At 47.6% G+C, this 18,438-nt stretch overlaps 1 protein-coding gene across 2 annotated transcripts in view; it reads right to left on the bottom strand.

Annotated features, from left to right (window-relative positions):
• Nucleotides 1–18,438, bottom strand: part of EGFLAM (EGF like, fibronectin type III and laminin G domains) — a 124,940-nt gene that overhangs the window by 57,280 nt on the left and 49,222 nt on the right. For both annotated transcript variants that reach the window (XM_084880566.1, XM_084880565.1), the window contains exons 2-6: nucleotides 18,064–18,173; nucleotides 17,083–17,163; nucleotides 14,387–14,413; nucleotides 9,719–9,836; nucleotides 8,291–8,426 (exon numbers count right to left, since the gene is read on the bottom strand). In XM_084880566.1, the coding sequence (XP_084736692.1) occupies nucleotides 8,291–8,426; nucleotides 9,719–9,836; nucleotides 14,387–14,413; nucleotides 17,083–17,163; nucleotides 18,064–18,173 (472 nt within the window). The remainder of the gene's footprint in view (nucleotides 1–8,290; nucleotides 8,427–9,718; nucleotides 9,837–14,386; nucleotides 14,414–17,082; nucleotides 17,164–18,063; nucleotides 18,174–18,438) is intronic.

Here is an 18,438-nt window from a genome sequence, read left to right as displayed (position 1 = left end):
AGTAAGGTCAGAAAGATACAGTCTTCCTCCTCTTACTCCCTGCCACGCTTCCCTGTGGCATTTCCAGAGGAGCTGACCTGGAACTGTTCTCGGATGCCACTGTTCACCCGACTACCGGCCACCATCGCCCTGTAAAAACGCCACCCCTTCCCTGGAAGGGCAATTGCTTTGTATTCATTCATTTCATGCAGGAAAGAAAGCTACGTTTTCAGCAAATAAGAGATTAGAATCATTAACCTTTCATTTCATTATATAGAGGGAGAGGACGGCTCATGCAGACTGAATACCAGTTCAAAACCTTTACCACCTGGCCTCTGCTTTTCATGGGCTGTGCGTTTCAATGCTGCGAGTCTCTCAAGGTGCAGCAGTGCAAAGGGGAGGTAGGGAAAGGGACAACTAGACAAAAGGATTGTCTTAGGTCTCCCTCCAGCCACCGCTTCCTTTTTCAATTAAAGGAAATTATTTTATTCAACTACTCAGCTGCCAGTTAAATCACCATAGCAACTCTGCCTGCCAATGTGCCCAACGATGAAAAGGCTAGAGGGAGAGAAGCAGACGAAGAATGCGCTGCCACCACAGGTAAAGATGGGCAGCCACCAGCAGATGGGCAGTGGGCACACTTTTCCAAAGGGTGGGCGAGGGTTGGGTCTGGTCTTGCATCTCCAGGGATCAGCGGAGCACCTCTGCATGGTGGCTTGGCAGAGGAGATCAGAGGCACAAGCAAGGTGCTGGCAGTGGCTAATCAAATCCCAGTCAACTGGTTCAAGTGATCAAGACTCACGCACTGGTACAACGGGGTGGGAAAAAGCATGACCCCTGGCAAGGTAGCATCCAACCTGGTAATCGGCATCTTAGAGGTCATTTAGCCCAAGTGCCTGAAGGCTCTCAGAAATTGCACGTGAGAGCTTATGTGTCAACATTATTTTATTTTTCTTAGTAAAGGGTCCTCAGCTTTCATCAGATTCTCAACAGCTTTAAGAGCCACTTGTCTAGTTGAGGCTCACATTTGACCCACATGGACACTGAAGAAAAGAATTTATCCAAAGTCACACAATCAATAGGTGATATATTTTTCTGTTTCATTCCTTTTCTTTCTTTTGGCATTTAAACACCTCTCCCATTGCCAACCTCATCCTTACTGGACAACTGTTTTTCTTGGTTCCCATCAAACCCAGTAGGCAGCTGCCATGGGCTAGTCAATTGGCAAGTGATTAATGATTATCAACTGGGCTTCCATCACAGAAGTTAACGTTCTGGAGACTTAAGAAACTATAAACATAGTTCTTAGGGAGTTTACAATCTAATTGGGAGATAATACATCTAAGTATCAGTAGGAAGCCAGTGCAAAATAACGTATTTCAGGAGTTCTATTTGAATGGGTCAATGTGAAAGAAAATTCCTGGGAAAGTCTAGGAGGACAAGGAAGAACTTAAGTTAGGCTTGGGATGTGTTTGAGTTTGGATAACTGAAAAGGAAGAGAGCATCTTTGGGTGGAGGAGGACAGAGCAACATCAGCTCTGTGTACAATGTGCACATGGATACCCCACAGTACATGTTTGGATGGATGTAGGCACACAGTAGATGTCAAATAAATGATGGTTGAGCTGAACTGAAACATCTTTAGAATTTCACCTTAGGAAGAACAAGATGCCCTAAACCAGGGGATAGCAAACTTCGGCCAGCTGCCAGGCTGTGGAACACAATCTCGCTTGTTTGTTTAGTTGTCTATGGCTGCTTTCCTGCTACAATGGCAGGGCTGAATAGTGGAGAAAGAGACATATAACTGGCAAAGCATAACGTATTTGCTATCTGACCCTTGAGAAAGAGTTGTAAAACCCTTGGCCCAAAACAGCAATCTTTATTTATTTTTAAAATATATTTTTATTGATTTCAGAGAGGAAGGAAGAGAGGCAGAAACATCAATTATGAGAGAGAAACACTGATTGGCTGCCTACTGCACATCCCACAATGGGGATCAAGCCCCCAATCTAGGCATATGCCCTGACTTGGAATCGAATTGTGACCTCCTGTTTCATAGGTTGATGCTCAACCACTGAGCCATGCCAGCTGGGCACCGAAACAGCAATCTTTAAACTTGTTTGTGCTGCTTTGATAGTCTGAGGAAGCATCTGAGCCCTCTCTAAGAATATTTTTTTAAGTATTTTTATTTATTTCAGAGAGATAGGAAGGTAAAGAGAGAGAGAGATACAAACATCAGTGATGAGAGAAATCACCAATCTGCTGCCTCCTGCATGCCCCCTACTGGGGATCAAACCCTGACCCGGAATCGAACCGGGACCTCCTGGTTCCTAGGTCAATGCTCTACCACTGAGCCACCCTGGCCAGTCTCAGAATATTTTTAATGAAAAAATGACATACATAGGATCACCAAGAAAACCAATCATATTGAAAACAAGGATAAAAACAAAAAAAATTATGATATACTAATAGATGTATTTCTTTATTAATACATCAAATAATAATACCTCGCAATAGATTTAATTACCACAATAATTTTAAATAGTGATGAGCATGACTAGTATTTGGGGATGTGTGCAAATGTAAGGGGATAAGAAAACATCTAGAATGCTAATGCTGACAAAGTCTCAGGAATTTTTAATACCACCATGGCTTGTTGCCTATGTTCCTATTTTCTTTTTCTTTTCTTTTTTTAAAATATATTTTGTTGATTTTTCACAGAAAGGAAGAGAGAGGGAAAGAGAATTAGAAACATCAATGAGAGAGAATCATCGATCAACTGCTTCCTGCACACCTCCTACTGGGGGGATATGCCCGCAACCAAGGTACATGCCCTTGACCAGAATCAAACCTGGGATCTTTCAGTCTGCAGGCCAACGCTCTATCCACTGAGCCAAATCGGTTTCGGCTGTTCCTATTTTCTTAAAGAGCACACTAGATCTGGTAAAACTACAGATGTAATTTTTGTCCAACCAAAGTCCAGGGACCCTTTGAATCCTATCCATGGGCCTCCTTAGGATCTGCGGAGTGCAGGCCAGCACCCTGTTCTAGAAGAGAAATGACCCCCAAGACCACCCAGGGCGACACAGCAGAGGTGAGCGAGAACCTCACGCTTTAAAGAGCCTCCGCTCTCTGTCACTGTCACGGGACCTGCTCGGCACAGAAACGAATTGCAGAGGAAATCCAGAACCACTAAGCAGCCACAGGTTTAAAAAATGTATCATTTGACCTTCAGCTTCCAGCCTTCTCTCTTTACTTACAAATTGGTTCAATCCAACCCAATGACAAGCAGACAGATAGAGTGGAGAAGGAGACTCAGCTGGCATTTCGTCCCAGGCCAGCAAGGACACTCTTCCACTCACAGCTCCCACAGGGCTCCTGCCTACACAAGGGCTCAGGTTAGGTGGCCAGCCACAGTGTGACAGGGATGGCATCAGAGGTGCTCGTGGTGGGAGGGGCTGGAGCTTTTTGGGATCGATGTGTAGGAAGGACAGTTGGTGAGATTCTGCAAGGCACTCAGAATTGCCCTCCCACCCGAGCCCCAGAGGGTGTGATGTGTAGGAAGGACAGTTGGTGAGATTCATAGCAAAGCTCTGAAGCAATTTTAACAAATCAGGTCACACTATAGAAAAACTACAGGTAAGTTCAGTGAAAACTATTTTTCACCTTCAACCTGTCTAATGATAGCACACTAATATGGGAAGCATGGCGTCCCATTTAGAACATCACGGGTGATAAATATTTTTCCAGGACTTGGTTTTCATTGCCACCATAACATATATTTTTTTGCTTATGAGAAAGACACTTACCCTGGGGAAATTCTTAGGCAGAGAGAGGAAAGTTTCTCAGACATTTATAGCCAAAATATTTCAAAACATAGGTAGCTATATTTATGCTTGGTTCTTATTTTAACAAACGCTAAGCATTACTGCCCACAAATAAATTTTCAGTATCACTTTAGAAATGTTCTCTTTCATCATGAATGCACGATTTCTCTGTTTTAAGAAAGCAGGTAACATTTCAAAAACATTGCAAAATGGGTTACAGCCTGCAGCCTTACTTAGAATTTGCTTCTTCAAATCTTCCCTATCCTGATTAAAAATTTAAAATCTACTGTTAGCAAAGAGGATAATGAACAACCTCAGGTCAACTGTAGGGGAAACAGAAGCTGGATGAGGAACAAAATTGTGCTTGGTCGCAAGTCCACGGCTCTGGAGAGCATCGTGAATACATAATATCTACCTGCAACATCACCAAAACTAGCCAGTGAGCAGTCAGTTCCCCATACCCTGGTCTGGTGTAATTTCTCAGGTTAATCTTTTATTAGCCAGGTAAGTGTTTCTAAAGATTTTTAAAGACTATTTCCTAACAATGCCTTTGATACCATTATCCTCGTTTCATAAATAAGAAGCGCAACTGATGTATAAGTACCTACCAAGCCAGAGAAAGAACTGGAACCTAATTCCAAGGACAGAACCTAGATGGAACCTTCACATTAAGATGGCTGAAACTGGAGCATAACCTCTGGCCATAAACTGATTTAGACAATTTCTTAGCTTTGGGCTCCCAAAGGGAGACCTGTCACAGGTGTTTCTATATGCAGGAGGTTATCCGTATCCAGGCAAAAGACTTCAATATTAAACATCAAACAGACCTCTCTGGGAAAACAGAATGATTGAGGACCCCCAGAGCTGTTCGGACTAATTGCAATTCCTGCCAGAGCACAAGAGAAACTCTCCCTAAACACAGATCCTCAGGCCTCACCTGTAATGGGAGAGCCTCGGAGATGTTTACAAATGAATGGGGGGATTTATCTTGCAGCCAAACAGTAAATGCCACAACCAGCTGTGAAAGCTTTCTCTCTGGTCCAACAGCAAACAGCAGCTGAGCTGAGGCTCCCCATGCCCTTGGCCAGCAGGGCTGGGGGCTGAGGGGCTGCGTTCACACTTCTTTCCCTCCCGGAAGGTGGGTTAGACGTGAAGAGATGTGGGTTGTGTAGAAAGAGCATGGGGCTGGATGTCAGGGGACTTCAGTTTCCATTTTATTCTGTCCCCATCTAGTCGTTTTGTCTCGGAAAAGCAACTTCAGCAACTGAGTCTCACTTTCTTTCTTTGTAAAAGGAAAATAATGGTGGGAAGGAAACAAAACATTGCATGTCTACTGTGTATAAACACTGTGTGAAATCTATGCACAGCAGCCCTGCAATGAGGGTCACATGAGCTTGACATTACAGATGAGAAAATGGAGGGGGCTGAGAAAAGGTCATGTGACCAGCCACATATTCTGGCAGAATTCCTAGTGCAGGACTGGAATCAGGAGCTGGCTTCCCCATTCTACCTGGCTCCATTTGGAACTCCAAGATGTCCAGGGTTACTAAAGTTGAAGCTAGCTTTCCAGAGCATTATTACAGTATATTTTTCAAGATAAACAGAAAAAACCATATATATAATAGTTTGTTATGATGATTAATAACTTAAAAATATTTATACATAAGAATTTGGGGCCTAAACCCATCAAATGTTAGAGACAATTCTGAATGTTAAAATGCATCTTTGCAGAGAGAAATTATAATTATTAAATGTAGGTATAGGACAGCCACATATACCTGGAACTCTTCTGGGTGTTTTGTTTAATATATTTTATTGATTTTTTACAGAGATGAAGGGAGAGGGAGAGAAAGTTAGAAACATCAATTAGAGAAAAATATTAATCGGCTGCCTCCTGCACAGCCCCTACTGGGGATGTGCCCGCAACCAAGGTACATGCCCTTGACTGGAATCGAACCTGGGACCTTTCAGTCTGCAGGCCAACGCTCTATCCACTGAGCCAAATCTCTTCTAGGTTTTTAATGTCGACAAATTCTTCCTCATCTGTGATTTCCTTTGATTCTCCTAACCACACTTCACCATGTTTTGCAGCTAAGGATACTGTCCTCAATGCCTGGGGGCCCATGTCAGCTCCCGGGTTCCCCCACTTCTGATTTCGGTGGCAGCTGTGGCATAGAGAGCTTCCTGTGAACTCAGACTCTCCTCCTGGCAAAGCCCACATCCAACCTCAACAAGCACCCGCTGCGCTCCTATCACAGCTCCTCCCCTCCCAGGAGCCATCCTTGATCCACAGCCAGCAGGGCCTGGAAGGTGAGAACTATGCCCCTGGGGGAACCCTGGTCAGCAGAGAAGGAGGAAGGCAGAGAGCAGAGGCTCCTGTCCTTTAGATAGGGACTTTTTGGAGAAAGAACTCTGCACAAGTCCCTTGGAAGGAGCTAGAATCACACATGGTGATGTGCCCTCCTTCCTTCTCTCATTTTCCTCATGTCTCATTCTTACTTGTAAACAAAGTAATAAAATAAACACCGTGCAAACAAAATAAGTGACTTGCACCCAAGTCCCTGTCTCAGGCATGGAGGGTCTCAGCAGAGGAAGTTACAGCCTCAGGGCCCCCTGCCCCAATTCTTCTGGTTCTTAATCCTGTGAACTTTTCATATCTCTACTTTCAGTTGTACACACAAGGCTACAAGCTGTAATTCCTACAGTCTACCAAGATGCTGGACTTAAAACAAGTTTTAAAATGCACACTTCAGAGCAAAATGAGTACTGAATGATAACCATCATTTGTGCCAGGGGGTTATACAGATCATCTACCTTTAAAAAACTTGACTTCCCCCCCAAATTTTTGAAGTATTACATTTTGCTTTGCTGGTAAATGAGAAATGATGAGTTTTTGTCCATAAGAAAGCTGAAGTTTTAGAACTTCCCTATGTTATGCTTTTAACTATTATTGAAACCAGAATTAGAATCTTTTCTACTCTACTCTAGGCTTTGTCTACCAAATCTACTCAACAACAGGATTGTAGATTATCCTTAAGGCAGAGCATTGGCCTGGAGCTTTAATAAGAGGCAAGTTTTTGTTGTTGTTGTTGTTGTTGTTGTTGTTGTTTAATGTTCTTTTCTTTTCCTGTAGTTGCACCACAATTTCCACCCTCTTGAGCTCTTGGTCATGTACTCCAGGTCTGAACAACCTGCCCTTCCTCACTTCCAGAGCTCAGAATATGACATGTGCTGACAATTAGTGTGGGCTCCTCCCTGGCCACACTGATTGGCTCAGAGAACAGAGAGGAAGCCAAGCCTGGCCAATTAGAGTGGACACGGGGCCTTTGATGGATCCTTGCCCAGCAGGGAGCTACACAGCTGGCTGCACATCTTCAGTGCCTGGTGGCCATGTGGCCACCTACAGGAAGAGCCTTCCAGAAACAGACCAGCGAAGGGAAGGCGTGGCACAGAAATGGACAGAGACAGACTGTCGAGGTCACATGATCTGTCCTCCCTGAATTTAGACTTGTCACATGATCTGTCCTCCCTGAATTTAGACTGTCCTCCCTGAATTTAGGAGCCCCGGCATTCCTGCCTCATCTTCCTCCAAGCTCCTGCCACTTGTAATGCAACAAACCATCCAGAAACAAGCTCTGTACTCTGCACTGAAAAAACTCAGTGCAGAACTTCTCTGGACAAACAAATAAGTGTTTCCCATGACCAAGGAATAAGCTGGAAGTCGAGGACTAGAGCGGAGCTATTCAAATCTTGGCAGAATTCTCTGTCCCTGCTTCAGAGAGCCCAGGAAGGAAGTACTGAGCAAGACCCTTCGTGATCGTGCAGCAGCCAGCCCCAGACAACCCCTCGCCTCTCTTGCAGAGCACACTGACTATACACCTCACTTCAACAGCTCAGTGCTTCCACTCACATCCTAGCTGCAACTGGGGCTCAGAGGATGGACCTTAGATGGGAATTCCTTCGGCTCGTTTTGTTCTTTTGCTCAAAGTTACCTAGCAGCACTGAGAAGCCGTTTCACATTTTACACTCTTAGAAAGCTTCTAGTCACCCTTGTACCCTCTGAGAAGCGGAATAAAAAGGGCTGGAGAGGTGATGAGAACACAGAAAGCTGAAACTACACCAAGAAACTTGCCCACGGCAATACAGATACAATGAACTGTACTTGTTTTTAAAGGTCCTATTCCTTCTCCCATCAAGTATTTATTTCAGAGACAAAGTTCCAAAGGCAGGGAGGCAGGTTCCCAGCCTGAAATGCAGGCAGACTTGACTCTAATTGTGGAAGGGAAATGGGAAAGAGGTCAGGTGAGTGGGGACAGGTTTACCAGATGGCCCTCCACAGAAGAGTCATCTGTTACACATACACACACACACATACACACAAGCACACACGCACACACGCTGTGAGCCCATGCTTCCTCTAGTCTTCTAGCTTAGAATACCTGAGGTCACTACCTTTGGCTTCTGGGGGTGACATACAAACTCACCTGATGAATTCCACTGAATAGTACTGAACAGGGGAGCTTCCTTCACTCTCTCCAGGTTTCCAAGAGAGGGCCACCTCGGACTCGGAAACCACAGTTGCGTGCGGCTGCTGGGGTGCTGCCGGAGGCAGGCAGGAATCTAGGTGAGACAGCAGGCAACTCGTTGGTTTAGGCTCTTGGCTGCAGGAGAGGCTTAATATATATATATATATATATATATATATATATATATATATATATATATATATATATATACATACACACACATATATATATTAACAACAGGTCTGCTTCCTACTGCTGAAACCTCTCTATTCCGAGCAGCCTGAAAATCCACCCCACACAAACAAAACTGGGTTCACCATGTAAGGCTGGAGTCAGTAAGAACTGGTCTCCCCGTCTTCCCCCAGCCCCCCCTGGCTGGAAATCTAACTAAACTATCATCTGGTCCATTGACTTTGGGATACTCAATGGAGTGTATCCTTCAAAACCTCAAATCATACCACAACCTCCTAACAGCCTTTCATCTGTTTGAATGTTGGAATTGATATTTACCTACAAGGAACATAAATACTCAGCCTCTTACTTTCTCTCTCTCTCTGTGTGTGTGTGTGTGTGTGTGTGTGTGTGTGTCCCCAGTGATAATCGGAATACATATCAGTGGCAGGACATTTGGGAAATGCCCTCATGCATAAAGACATAGGCATCACCCATGATCCTCTTGCTCAAAGCTAACTGCTGCTGTTATTTTCATACCCAGACTTTCATATCACTCAGCCTTCCTTTGTACCTCTGCCTCTGCCAGAAACATTTTTCCTGCTTTCTCTTCCCAGTGATAGTTTTCAAAATTTGGGGCAAATATGTGATTCTTCCTGAAACCCTCTCTGAGCCTGGAGGTGGAGGACGTGCTCTCTCCTAGGCCACTGCACAGACCTCGGATACACTGGGGCTGCTCGCTCACTGCTTGCTTCTCCCTCGACAGAAGCTCCTTGTGAGTAATGCCATGTGATCAAAGCATCTTTGCACCCACTGCCTCCTCTGTGGGCCTTTGTTGGGTCCCCTTTGCCTATAAATCTCTCTTCCCTCATCTCTTCCTCACCCCTTCTTAATTCCTACTCACTGTCAGATCTCCACTTAGAAGTCATCTCAGGGAACTCCTACCTCCCCCCTCCATCGGGTCTCCCTTGTACGCTCTAACAGCACTGCAGGTAGCATTTATCACTGTCTGTGCCTCCACATTAATTAGATGGAGTCTTAACCCATCCCTCTATGTTCCAAGAAGGCAGAAGCTGTTCTGTTCACCACTAAATTCCCAGAGCCTCATACAGTGCCTGGTACATAGTGGATCCTTGTTGATATATATACTGAATGAAGGAAGGAATAGAAAGCATCCCTCAGTTTCCTATTATTAATTAACTGAATCTATTTTACCTTGGGGCAAGGTGGTAACATGCTGAGGAGAGCTAAACCACCCTTTGCCTGTCAGGCTGGAGGCTGTTACGCTCACTTGATATTCGGTGCCTGGTTTCAAATCTCCGATCACTTCCTCCTGTCAATGACCAAACAGGAAAGTTGTCAAAGGGGCAAACCAGACAAGTTCCATGAAGGCTGAATCTTGAGACTCCTGTGAAATTTTGCTTGGGACAGAGGCTGTTTTGCTTTCTTTGAGATTGGCCAAGTGTTCGCATTTGTAAGGAGGAAAACACCGTGATGTGTTTCCCAAAACTAGAAGATCACCCTTTATTGGAATCTATACAGTAAGTGACTAAGGGTGGGGAGCGTATGTAATGTGGACACTCTGGACAAATGGATGATTCAAGACCTGGGCTAGAGGGAGCCTGATGGCGAGAGATTTCTTCACGCTACTCAGAACGAATGCAACTTAAAACAGGTATTATCTATTTCTGGAAATTTCCATTTAATATTTTCAGACCTCAATTGACTGCAGGTAATGAAACTTCAGAAAGCAAAACGTGGGATAAGAGAGGACTGCTGTAGTCTTGCTTGGGTAAGTTCATCTTCTGCTCCCTTAGCTTCCAGCACCTTCCTTCCCCAATCTGCATCTCCAGCTCAGACCTGCCTGGGGAGTCCAGCCGTGGGCCTGTGACTGCCTCCTGAACATCTCCATCCAACAATGACCAAGCAACTCAAATTCAACATAACCAACGCTCAACTAATCCTTTCTCTTCCTCACACCCAAAACAAAACTAACCACTTTATTGCACCTCCTGTGCTCTCCCCCATTGTCCAAACCAGAAATTCTTGACACTTTTCTCCTGTTTGCCCGTCCTCACTCACTAGGTTACCTATGCAGCAACCAGTACTCTTTCAGATCACTTGACTCTAGTAATGCCATTTTGTCCTCATAGGCGTTTCAGTCCAAGTCCTCACAATTTTGACAATTATGAGAACACCAATACTGCCTGCACCTCCAAAGCAGACTCCACACTGTTAGAGTTATCCTCCTGAACCCCTAATCTGATCATGTCACTTCCCACTTTAAAACCCTTTATGACTGTGGTCGGCAAATTGCTGCTCGAGAGCCACATGTGGCTCTTTGGCCCCTTGAGTGTGGCTCTTCCACAAAATACCACAGCCTGGGCGAGTCTATTTTGAAGAAGTGGCGTCAGAAGAAGTTTAAGTTTAAAAAATTTGGCTCTCAAAAGAAATGTCAATCGCTGTACTGTTGATATTTGGCTCTGTTGACTAATGAGTTTGACGACCACTGCCTTAGGAAAGCATATGTGTGTCCCCTGTTCATCCCTCCAGCATCATCTCATGTCACCTCCCTTCCCTGCATTCCACCTTCCCATCAGACTTAAGGACATGGCAGGGCTCAGATTTATGCCAGTCAATTGCCTGCCCCTGGGCCTTTGAACCTGCTGCTCCCTCCCCATGAAATGCCCTTCTCCCCAGTCTTGCCTTGCTCAGCCCCGCTCAGCCCTCATGACTCAGTTCAGCCCAGACATTACCTCATTCCTTTGACCCCCAGCCTCCAGTTTGGTTAGGCAACCCTTCCTCTCCGCCTCTGTGCTTCCTGGCGTCCTTGGTGCCCCTCAGTCTTAACACCATCACCTTACATTGTAACTGTATGTCTATTTGTCACCTTCTCTGCACCCACCTGACGGTGGGGAGCAAGTTCTTACTCCTCTGGCATCTCAGAGCTCAGCATAGTGTTATCAGACATGTAGCAAGTGCCCACGAAATGCTTTTTGATGAACAAATGAATAAACTAGTGAATGAGAAAAACAAATGAAACCAAGATGTCCAAGGTAATCCGAGGAGCTCAAAGACAGACTGCCCTCTCCACCTGGATTCCCAGAGTCAATACCCGTGCTCCAGGCCCTGGAGCTAGTGAGGAACTCCAGACACAGGCTGACTCCCTCCTACCACCTCCCTCCAGCCACCTGCACATGCCTCTCAGATGCTCCCTTCTTCCACTTTTCCTGAATCCTGACCTGGACCATTTCTACAGCCACCTGGGGAGTGTCTACCTCCCCGCCGCCCCCCTCCAGCCCCACTCTGTCCTACATGCAGCTGCACAAGGGGTCTTTGCTAAGCATATGGACCTGCTTTCACAGCCCCTCCTGCTCTAGTTCCCTGCATCTGGGCACCTAATTCCACCATCTGCCCCCTGGTTTCAGGTCAAGTTGGGTTCAGAGACTGGACGTAGGTGAACAGCAGACTCAGTTCTCATTCTCTCCCAAGTACCACACACAGGCTTTCCCCATGGAAGCAGAGATGCATTTCAAGCCCACTTGATGCTCTCACAGGCTTTTGCTGTAGGATCCCTTTCCCTCTGAATTCACTGTGTTGCATGAAGCGTGGGGGAGTAATGTGGTTTCACAGGTTACTACAGACATTAGCTATGAGCCAACACGAATCCAGCTCCCATTGAGTGTTGTTTCTCTGTCCAGAAACACGGACAGCCTGGGTTAATTCTTCTCCTGGCCTGTAAGGTAGCTATCACTCTGATTTTCATCTGTGGGAGAAAAGTTAGCAATTTGCTCAAGGCCATGGATGGCGAGGTGGGCATTTGAAGCCTTTTTTGTTTGACTCCGAGACCCAAGCTCTAATTCTATAATATGTGGATGAAAAATACTAGATAACATTTAAATCTACAAAACATACTTATTATAAACACTTAAGACAAGGTGATTATTATTTTATCTATACCAGGGGTCTTCAAACTACGGCCCGCGGGCCACATGTGGCCCCAGAGGAGTCTGATCCGGCCCGCCAGGTTTTTTGGGCAGTGAGCGCAGCCAAGGTGTTACAGTAGGGATTAGTAGTTCATATAGTCCGGCCCTCCAGCTCTCTGAGGGACCGTGATCTGGCCCCCACTTTAAAAAGTTTGAAGACCCCTGATGTAGACGTTTATGTACTAGAAATTTCAAAGTTATCACTGAAAATCAAAACTCACACGCTGGACCCTGATTTCAGACCTCACTTTCCCCCTTTCACTTTCTCCTACTGCTGGAAACCCAGACCATTTGTTTCCAGAAATGATGCTAGATGTTGCTTTGTTCACTGGCCCGGACATGGAGTTACTGGAACATGAGGGCAGCCAGTTCACATGGCTGAGAGGAGGCATGAAGTGAGACAAGTAGCCAGGAGACCCAGATTCTGAGCCAAGTAGCTGTGCCACTTAACTTCTCTGGGCCCAAGTTCCAACACCGAAACGCTAGGGTTCTCCTTCAATAACCTTCACTGGTAGCTTTGAAGTCAGGGCTGGGTCTCAGTTGCCGTAGTGCAAGTTGGGAATGTCTAGCATCATGAGATGGAAGGCACCAGAAAAACAGAAGAATACTCTTTTCCTGACATCCTTCTTCAGTTGGCCCAGACCAGGGCTGTGCAGGCCAGGGTGGAGGGAGGGGCGGGGTGGGGGTGGGGTTCCCATTCCCTGGTGGTCACAGAAAGTAAGAGTGTCGTCCGGGGTCTGGCAGGAAGGGCAGCATTGGCTTTGGGTCAGGACCAATCTTTCTTATATTGGTCTGTCCTACGTATTACATACAAGAGAGCCAGCATCCATGAAGCTTGTCCACTAAAATGCTCACACAGATCTCCATATGCCCCACAGGGGACAAAGGAACCCTGAGTTGGGGACCATTACCTACCAATCCCTTCAGTTTATAGTCAAAGGGACATTCAGAGGGATCCAACGACCTTGCCCAAAGTCACCCTTGCTGCGGTGACAGCGCTGGGACTAGATGCAAGTCTGCTGGTTAAGTTTTCTCTCTCTAACCTTGGGTAGCACTCAAATAGAATTGCTGTCCTCCTTTAAAATTCTGTGCGATGTTATAATGTGCATAATATATCAGTAGAGTGGCACATGTATAAATAATAAGTACATAAATATACATATATTGGTACATGCTCAAATATTTGTTTACCGATGGTATGCATGATGAAAAATGTGGAGCCTGCTAGTTTAAACATCCTTTTCTATTTCTAACTCTAAGAAATGGCCAGATTGCCCTGGTTTGCTTTACTCTTTATTTTTGCAGGATGAAACTATAGATTTCTCTCCTACAAAAAAAGGTGTCAAATGCTAACCAAATCAGAAGTCTCTACATCGGCAGATTATCAAAGAAAGCATGGGAATCCCACATTATCAGCTAGGAAATGTTGGTCATTTCACCACTTGCCAACCCAGTCTTTTGTTTGTCATTCAATCCAAAGAAAATCAATCACCCAGGTTTAGGTGACCGGTCCTGTCTCACTGGGGTCTCTAATGGTTAGAGGAAGTAAGAAAGGGAGGAGAGATAGGGGTGGGGGGAGACCACCCACACAAAGGCTCTCTCACTACTTTAAATATTTCCTTTCCTTGTTAATCTTCTTCGAGTTTTGGAACGGAGCTTAAATGACTGCACCCTTTAACGATGCTCCCCTCACCCTCCGGGGGCAGGTGAGAGGAAGCAGCACACAGGAGGCTGGGATTTGCCTGGATGCTGGGCGGTCCTGCTCCTGCGGGAAATAAGCATCTTGTCTGGGCCTCGGTCAGTGAGAAGCAGATGCGGGAAAATCAACATTCTGATCCAAAGGGTCCCCTGGATCCCGGGTTGGGGCAAGGGTTTAACGTTTCTCAAGCATACTTACAAAAACCGCCGGAGGCTCAGGCTGCCCCTGCGAAGGAGAGGAAACAAAAGCACATGAGAAGGAAGGAAGGCCTGTGGGGTGAAAGGAACCCACAGAGCCGTGGTCCCCCATCATGCCAGCCTCAGGCAGCCGCCAACACCGATTCTGCAGACCCTCACTCAGTACTTCCTCGGGCAGGTATGCTGCTGAGGGCTCTCTGACCAGGACCTTGTCCAATGCTGGTGGCATCCCTATGATACGACGCAGGGCAAAGGTTCCCAAACTCCCTCTGTTCACGTCATCTTGAGCATCTCAGGAATCCTCGGACAACAGCTCTACTCCAAAGCAGTGCCTAGCAGTCCCCTTTCCTCAGGGGGTCAGTCACATTATGCCCAAACGATGTGGTAGTCCTAGCTCACAGGGATGGAGCTGTTTCCTTTGAAAAGTTCAGATAAGCTGCAGACCCCTGGGGGTTGGCTGCAGAGCCCCCCTGCACCCTGGCATGCAGCCTGCCCTCAGAGACACACTATCTGTGGATAGATGCCATGGGAAACCCGGTGTGTCAGTGAGAGAACTGAGACGGGTCAGGGGACTCACTGGTTGAGTGTAACAGGATCTGAACGTGAGTCTTCTGGATCCAGAGCCCACTCTGCCCTCCTGCCTCACTGCCTTCAAGTCTAGTCTCTTTTTCCATGTGTGCACGATCCCCTGGCTCAAAGCATGCTGTCCATCTAAATGCCCCTCCCTCCTGCCTTTCCAGAAAGTGGCGGGCAGGCCTCAATTCTCAGCCCCCAATTTGACCTCTTGTTCCTTCAGGGATCCCTCCCTCTTCAGAACCTCCCTCTGTCTGCTAAGGGGCATGTTAGTGACATCTGGCCTCCCGCTGCTCTCTATTATTTAGTCAACTGGCTGGGGTTTCCCCAATAAAACCAGAAGCTGCCCAAGAACAGGGCTCTGTTACCTCAGCTGGGTGTCCAGCCGCAACTCTGCAAGTGACTGAAATCCGCAAGGTTGTCAAATGCTATAACTGGATAGCACACTCTGACCGAGAGGATGCATTTACCATAAAGGCCATGGCCACCAGGCATGATAACGGACATGGCAGCTTTTATATGTGACCAAAGACTTAGAGAGACACAATTTTACTTGGCACTCACAACAGTGCCATTATTATATCCTTTTCACAGGAGAAAGGTCAGGTTTAGACAGGATAAGTGACTTTGGCCAATGTTATCCAACCTATAGGGATAGGAAGGAGGCCTGTACCCCTGGGGTGCTGTCCCTCCTGGCCACTATTTTATGTGTCCACTATGGTGGCCGTCCCGTGTAATGTGAAGTGCACAGTTGAGGGGTCCAAGTGTCCAGCCCAGGTTCACAGATGGGGCAGGATCTTGATTTCAGAGGCACTATCCAGACTCTGAAGCAGCTGTCACCCTCCCTGCCTAGACAGTGCTAGCCACACCCACTGCAGGACAGGATGCTGGGGCTGGGACAGTGCCCAGCACATTGCCGCCCTTGATGGGTCACAGGCTTGTTGGAAGCTCCAGTGCTACTGTTGAAGGGAGACTGAACCTCAGGTAATAGTTTCCTAGGTGAGGCCAATCCCTCCTCCCCTGTTGGGGTGGAGGGAACCACAGAGCATGGGGCTGTGGGCTGCTGAGGTGAAGGAGGAACAGTCTGGGCAAAAGTCTGAGATTAAATGCACATCGTGCAAAGGGCACGCGAGCTGAAACTACGCAGCATTTCCTTCGGAGACACAAGGGCTTTGGTGACAGTCGTCAGAGCAGGGCCCTGGAGTGCGGGGTCTACAGTAGGCTCTGTTACTTGTCAGGTCTGACTTGGGGAAAGTCATTCCTCTCAGAGACTTGGCATCCATCAGTCAAATGAGGTCATAGGACTGGGGCGAAGATGAAATGGAAGCACAAATGGAGAGCAGGCGGGAAGGAGCCTGGCAGGTGACAGATGCGCAGTAAGGGATAGCTACTTATCACCCAGGACAAATGGGTTTCCGTGCGCGCCCGCAGGCAGGCACCCCATAGAGTGACCCACAGGGCCACAGTATTCTGGGCACACACTCCCCTCCCCCCAAATTCCTTGCAGGGATGAGGAAGGCTCTAGCCTGAAGGACAATTGCAGAATGGGCAGGAGGAGAACAGTCAGGGAGATGCAAACAGCACAGGCCTAAGGCAGACATTCACCCAGACAGACCGTGACAGGAAACAGAAAAGAAAAAGATGGAAAGCCAACAGCTGGTTAGTGGAAGGACAGGCAGGAGAAGAAAAACAGGCAGGAGGGACCCTGTGAGTCTACCCTGCAAATGACATCATTTTCTCCCACACTGTGTCGCCAGGCAGTGGGGAAGACACAGCCGTGTCATATTTACTGATAAAGCTTTATTGAGATTTCACAAAAACCAGAGTTGAACTTTTGGAAGGAAAGAAGGGAAGACAGCTGTGAGGCAGATGTCTTCTCGTGTGATAAATGGGGTGGGTTGAGTCCAGGACACGAATGCTCACGTCTGAACTCTTTCTTCGTGTGGCTGCCTTTGGGGGTGCAGACGCACGTGTACACAAAAGGCACCCACACATTCGCGAGGACCACACGACATTGTTACTGTCACTACACGTACAGCAGCACCACCACCCTCCGCCCCAATCAGAAACCCTGCTGAGTATCTGGGAAATGCCAACCCCGGGGTGCCCGGATGGAGTACTCACGGTGGCGGGGTCCTGGCCCTGCTGCACGCTGCGGTTCCGCTCCCGCAGGGGCTCATTGGCGCCAACAGTGAAGTAAGAGACCTGGGAAGGTGCGGACAGCGGGTGAGGGCAGTGCAGGGCTTCCCCACCGGACCTGGGTCTGGCTTCTAGGGGAGCTCACATTGCAGTGGGCTCTGGGGTGCCCTGCCTCACCTCACACACGCTGCAGGGCAGCTGACATCACACACGGGGCCAGGGTCACCTGGGACGCCTGCAGAGGCCAGAGGTAAGTGAGGTGGGATGGACTGGCTGGGCCCAGCTCCTGTTCCCCACAACCACGCTCTCAGGAACCTTGCATTTCCCCATCCCGGATGCAACCTGAGTCGGGAAACACCTTTCTCTGCTCTAAGAAGACAGCAGGACAGGGGCGCTGAGGAATGGCTACCCTCCCTTGCTGAAATGGAAGTGCGGCCCAGTGCAGACAGCTCTCCGATGGCCCCAGAGAGCTGAGAACTCCAAATATTTCTCTGAAATCTCTTGACTTCAAAGAAAACATCTTGGGGGCTCCAGCCAGTCTGATTTGCAACCTGTGGAAGGCATGCTCTCTTCCTTCCACCACATGGCAGGCCAGCCCTTCCCCCTGGCTCGGATGCTACGTTACTTTGTACGTATAGACAACAGGCCACAGTGACTCCCTAGCATTCCCCATGTTCCTGCTACTTGACTGCAGGCAACCGGGTACAGGAACCATGTCTTGTATTTATTTTAATTTTTCTGATCCCTGAGCGGAGGAAGGACAGGGTAGATCCTAACTGACCTTCAGGGCACTTACAAGTGACCTTGAAAAGGAGACATTTCCTCTGGCTTTAGGAGGGAAAAGGGGGCAGTGATCATCAAGACGAGGGGCTGATGGGAGAAGGTCATCCAGGAGGAGCAAAGATGACAAGGAGCACCCGGTCATCCCAGCGCACCCACCGCAGAACCCCGTGCCCAGGTACTCACGGTGTACCCAACGACGGGGTGCCTGGGCTGCCTTGGCACCTTCCACCGGATGCTGAAAGCCGTGCAGTTCAATGCGTCCAGCATGACGTGCAGAGGAGGCCCCGCCTTGCCTGTGTGGTTTTTGCCAAAACAAAAGAGACTGGGTGAGAGGGACTTATCACCAGGACAAACCCATTTGTCCTTGGGGACTTGCACAGGACGGAAGGGAGGGCACCTATGGGTGGGGAACTGGCAGTGCAGCCATGTCTCTGGTATGACGTCACTGCTGTCCCCTCCCAACGTGGCACTGAAAGGGAAATCAGCCCAGCTCTTGGCCTCAGCAGCTTCTGTAACTGCTAATACCTTAGGGACGAGCAGCGGGACATTCAAATGTTC

Source organism: Pipistrellus hanaki (assembly GCF_964339955.1).
Source record: "Pipistrellus hanaki genome assembly, chromosome: 4".
Lineage (NCBI taxonomy): Eukaryota > Metazoa > Chordata > Mammalia > Chiroptera > Vespertilionidae > Pipistrellus > Pipistrellus hanaki.
Note: the sequence above shows the minus strand (reverse complement) of the source record. Positions and strands in the feature narration are given on the sequence as shown.